We start from the raw sequence: 5,845 nt of genomic DNA on the forward strand, positions 1-5,845 counted from the left end.
GACACGGCTTCCTATGGATAAAGGATAATTGCCTATAGGGGTCTCCCAATATATACGCGACGGTACGTGGGAGCACAAGTCCGTATTAGTGCCACCGACTCTCAGGAGGAATCACCCACCTTCGTAGAGATCGACAGTCACTATGTTTAACGACGCCGGAACACGTCTCTACCTAGACCTCTATGTGTTTGCGTTATGTTACAAAGCGTTGTTATGTAAATTGGATTTATTTTAATGTTGATCTTGCTTATCAGTTTGCCTTTAAGGATCACCACGAGATGTATATAACAAATTCCTGAATGAAGTCTAAGATGAGAAGCAAACTTTTCAATCTTTCAACTTTGAAAACCTTAACTACTGAGGGAAAAGAAAGGCAAATCTTTTCACACAGATCATAGAGCACACACTAAAATGCAAATTTTTCTTAAATCGTCAAGCACACAGTCAAATGCAAAATGCACAATGCATGTATTTTCTTTTCCCTTTCTTAATGTGGATGGATACAAAAAGAAAGTGGTTATATAACTTTGATTTCGATTTAAAGCGAAAGTAAACAAGTTTGTCCAAAATCAAAAGACACCTTAAGATTCACTTGCTTAATCACTGGAAATACATGAAATCAAACCATACTAACGAAAGTAAAATGACTAATCAGCTATGGACAGCAAACAAGCTAACTCTTTAGACCAGCAAAATGCCTAACACAGGTTCAGATCCAAGAGGCCAAAAGCACGACTAGTTTACTTTTCGTTAAGGGAAATTGTAAATGAGTAAGAAATACAAAGAACAAGTACAATTTCGTTATATAACAGAGGCAGAATGATGGCAAGTAATATTGGTTTCAAAACAGGCACAAGACTGACACCTAGCAGCAAAACTAAGTGAAAACAGGCAAGAGAAAGGAGGAAACCCCAAATGCACTAAGCAAATTTGGGTCAACACAGGCTCTGCACAGTCAAACTGGCTCTCAACGCAGGTAGCCAGTTCGGGACCTGCGTTGCAAAGCAGGTAGCCTGTGTACTACCTGCTTTGGAAAACGAGAATTGCGTTTTCACAGTTTCCGGGTCATAATTTTCTCAAAAATGCACGGTTTTTGCTCAAATCAGAAGCAATCAGTCAAGCACACTCAAAGGGATGATTTAGAAGGTGCAAAGCTATCACTAAGAGCTTACAAGGATCCTTGTAGATCAGCTCTTCAAATCATGAATTTGCTCAGAAAATGAGCAAGAGTAGCTGCCCTCTACTTCGCTTTTGATATAGTCAAAAGCTTTTCGATTTGGTACTCTTTCGTTCAGGAAATGAATAGAAAAATACTACAAACACAATCAAACGGATACGCTCCCCAGCGGAGTCGCCAGTTTGTTGTAGGGAAAAGTATCTGACTCGGATGAACCTATCCCACTCTAAGGGTGACAGTTCCTTAGCAACAACTGTAAAACAAACTACTTAAGGTTTACTTCTTTATGAAAGCAAAAGAGAATGGAGAAAGCACTAACCGTTGCCTTGCGCTTAATGTCGAATCCAAACTCTTCTCTTTGGCCGCTTGCTCCTAGCTCTTTGTCCTTCTGCTCGCCCAGCTACAATGAGATCCTGCAAAATAACAAAGAAGGAAACTACAAGAGGCATGCAATCATAACTGGTTCATGGATTAGTGTAAACCAAACATGCAATCATCACAATATATAATTGAAACAAGAGCACATAGAAGAACCTCAATAGCTTTTATTAATGAAGAAATAAAGGTTCTGAGAGTATTACAACCATTGAAGGCTCCAACCCAGCAACACCTCCCAGCAGAAAGAATTGCTCTTCTTCACCTCTCTCAAACAATCACCCAATAACTCAATGATGAAACCAACAACATATCATTACTTTGCACAAAATTCCAGCCTCTTGAGCTCATAGGAGAGAGCTCAATATATAGATGAATTGAGAAAGGATGAGTCAGCTTGCAACTGATGTGTAGCTGCCTTGTGTCCTCTCTCTCTTCAGTTAATCTTTAGTTGATCTTCAGTTCTTGAGTCCACTTGGTGAACCTTGCTTCCACTTGGAGAAACAAAGCCTCTGACTCATCACAAGGCGAAATACCTGATCCAAGTGTCATTTTTGGAAGATTCCAAAGCAATGACTCACTGTGCCACTTTTCCTTTCTCGCTCAGCGCAGGTGGCCTTTGTTCCACTTGCTTTGCAACGCAGGTACACCATGGAGCAACTGAGTTTCAGCGCAGAAGCCTAGTGGAGCACCTGCTTTGATTTCAGGATTGCTTGTTTTTGAGTGTTTTCAGGTGGAGAACTGATCTGAGAGCTGTTGGTTTGTTGACCTTGTTCCTCTAGGGGTAGGAACATCATGTTTAGGGAACTTTGGATCCCTTGGATTATTGACAATTCATGCTTGTTTCTGTAAGGCACAAAATTGTCTATAACAGCCGAGTCCCTAAAGTTTAGGAGGATTGTTGGGTCCTCAATTTGTATAAATAAGAAGGCTTAAGGCCTCATTTTGGTTAGCCAGTGGATGTTAGCTAGTTAGCCAGTAGATAGTTAGCTAGTGGGTAGTCATTTTGTAGCCAATAGTTAGCTAGTTTATGGTTCGATTTGGATGCAATAGATTAGCTTTGCTATCAGCTCATTTTCAAGTTCTCCTTGTGGACAGTTTTGATGTAACTCTTCATTTCTTGATAAATAAAGATGAATCTAGCTTTGCACCAGCTTTAAATCTCTCTTAGGAGGCTGTAGCTCTTGGGGTTGGGCCCATCTCAAGTGCCCAATACCTCCTTTGATTATCTTTATGTGTTTTTGCTGCATTCTTAGAGTAAAATCTGCTATTTAGATTTAAATATTGTGTTGTTGTTTAGGTTGCTTTTTATGATTAAAAAGGTTTTTCATGATCATATTTGATTGATAGGTTAATCATAGGGAGGATATTCATAAAAAGGCTACCAAACACCTTGGATCTCACCTCCCCCTCAGTGGAATCATGAGCTGGGACCAATGTGACTTTGCTGCCAACAAAAACGTTGTTTTGCTTTGCCATGCAATTCTTAGTGTTGGAATCCTATTTTGTAGATGTTGATGTTAGTAGTGTTTAAATGATTCAGTTGATGATTTCTTAGTGGCATAAGTTAGTTCACGCATTCCATTTCGAATAAACTGCTGTTCATTTCCTTTTGTTGTTACTTAGGTCAGAATAGAGTAAAGTAACTAGGTCATAGGTTTTATAAGTGTTTGTTTGTTTAGTTTGAAAAACCACTTGCAGAGTACCTGTTATCCTTCCTTACCTAGCCATACTCCATCCAACCTACCTGCTTCACCCTTCACTCAGAACCCTTACCTTACATTTGCTTCATTCGCTTACTTTTCGATGATTCTCATCTTCTTGTGCATCATCGCTTCCTCCATCCTTGAACAAATCCAATCGCTCCTTAGCCTCATCCACCAAGTCCTAGACCTCTTCACACCCCTATTTCACCTCCATACTCATTCCTCCATCTTTTTCCCTCCATCCATGCTCCAAAATCCCATTTCGAAACATCCTGTAGAAGAATTACAGAACATCCTGTAGAAACCCCTGCAGACTTCCTGTAGAAGTCCATAACCTCGGTTGCATAGCATCCAGACTTTGTGAAACTCTCGGAAAGAATGTTAGGGATCCCTTAGACCCTCTATGTACCATCCCAACCTTTTCCAAGCATTCCTCCTCCTTGATCCATCCCTGCACAGTGAAAATCTAGTTAAAAGCACATGCATGATAATTCTAATAACTTAATAAAAAATACAAAAAGATGTTTTCTTCAGATAGTGATAACTTAGACACATGCATTTTAGCTTCCTAGAAGTAATGGCATCTCTTTTAGTAGTTTGCATGCTCTCCTTTGAGTCAGTAGGACTAGCTGGTAGAATTAGGGTTTGCTAGGGTTTGCGTTCCTTTTTGGCTTTCATTTTCTTTTCGCAATTAGATTAGCTTCCTTAGAGTTAGCTTTCATCCATCAATTAAAAAGCTTCTTCTAAGAGCTCATAGAAGTTGGCTTAAGCTCCTAGCGGACTTGTGCCAGCTGACCAAGTGACAGCTGCGGCAATAGCTAGTACTTGTGCCCCTACTGAAAGTGTTGCTCATCCTCTGAGAAACCAATCTCTCTCCTCATCTTTGATGGCCCTGGTGGCTTCTTTGGCTAACATCTCGGCCGATTCCTCCTTTGGCTTCCCTCTTTTCAAACTTCCTGTAGAAACAGTTCGCTGGCTTCCTGTAGAAACAGTCTGCTAACTTCCTGTAGAACCAATTTTCTCTGACTTTGCTTGCTTGGCTAGGGGTGTCTTCTCCTTGAACTGTGCTGCTGCCTGAAAGCTGACGAATCCAACACCTAGCACACAAGTACAATGAACTACCCGAGAATAGATATTGCATGCCAAAGCTGGATGGGAAAAAGTGTTTCCAGGCCTTTAACTGAATCAAATGGCATTCTTAATCTTGGATTTGAACTCTGCTAAGAATTGATAACAGAAGCAGAACATAACATAAGATAGATCAAGGGCAGAGAAAATATGACTTGCTCTCATATCACTGCTATGAATCAACATTTCCCTTCAATCTGAAATTGCTTCAAAACAGGCCAAAAATGAGAATTCCCAAGTTTTGTTTCAAGCTGCTGTATAACCAGGAGTAGAGCAAAACTTCATACCGAATCACACTTTTAAGAATTCTTTCACATGGAATAATCTGGCTATTGCAAAAGACCTTGTGAACCCCTTGGAAAGTATTGAAATAAACAAATCTAACCAGAACAACACCAGAACTTTCCAGTTTGTTTCATGGTAGATTCACTTCATGCAAAATCACTGTTTTTCCATTAGTTAACTTTAATTCAAATTTCTGTTCCTAACATGACAATACTTTCCGACTGCGGCAACTTTCTCTTCTTCATTTGAAGATGTTGAAATAAGTTTTGCTAAACATTTCATATATTTTTCTCCAAGATGTTCTGCTAATTTTCTTTTATCTCCATCTTGAGACAAGATAAACAATAGTTTCACAGCATAAGCTCGCATTTCAGAGTATGTAGCTTCACAAAAAGGGAAGCAATACTTGAATTGCTCCTCCCTCTCTTAAATTTGTCCTTGCCTCAACAGCCGCTAGTACACAACAAATGGCATGGAATGCTCGAACAATGCTTCCATGTATTGAAGGTGGTGTCAAATTTATTAAAGATAATAGCTGGTATATGATCTCATCAAATTCCAATAATGCAGCTGTTGGGTCATTTGTTCTTTGGGGCAATGCTATAGACATAGCAAGGTTTGCATAGGTATTAGCAACTTTTTCTCTCAAAGCCAATACAGTTGACAGTGGTGTGCATATAAGGTCCAAGATGGGTTGGACCACCCCATCTTTGATCATTTGTAAAGCATTCTCAGGTAAACTTGAAAGATTCTGAAGTGCCCCAATGGCTGCTAATTTTGACTTCAAATTAGCATTTGAAATCATTTCAAGAAGTGGAAATACAACTCCCTCTTTGAGCATTGTAGCGTTGTTTTGATCTGTTAAACCTATCTCTGACAACTTACTTGCCATAACAATTTTCATTGTGTCAGACCCTTCTCTTAGGTTCTGTATCAAAGGCTTGAAATAGTTCGCCTGTGCCATTTGCACTACATTATGCTCACTGTATGGGAGATTCTACAGAACTTCGTTTGCATCCTTAGCAGCTTTAGGATTGTCACTATTTGACATTGTTACAAGGAGGAGGATACAACCTTGTACCTTGCCAATCTGTTCACACACAGCCATATCCTTTGAAAGCTCTAAACGCAATTCCACGGCTTTCATACCCTCTGCAATATCACGTGCAAGTGA

At 39.7% G+C, this 5,845-nt stretch overlaps 1 protein-coding gene across 1 annotated transcript; it reads right to left on the reverse strand.

The window, feature by feature from the left end:
- Positions 1–5,056: 5,056 nt before the first annotated feature.
- On the reverse strand, positions 5,057–5,635 carry LOC149184543 (uncharacterized). Its single transcript, XM_089415367.1, has one exon. It carries the CDS (start codon positions 5,633–5,635, stop codon positions 5,057–5,059), a length of 579 nt encoding a protein of 192 aa, XP_089271493.1.
- Positions 5,636–5,845: the final 210 nt, after the last annotated feature.

The sequence above is a fragment of the Pinus tabuliformis genome, chromosome 3_2 (genome assembly GCF_031772625.1).
Source record: "Pinus tabuliformis cultivar Carrire ecotype Pingquan chromosome 3_2, CPIR1, whole genome shotgun sequence".
Taxonomy (NCBI): domain Eukaryota; kingdom Viridiplantae; phylum Streptophyta; class Pinopsida; order Pinales; family Pinaceae; genus Pinus; species Pinus tabuliformis.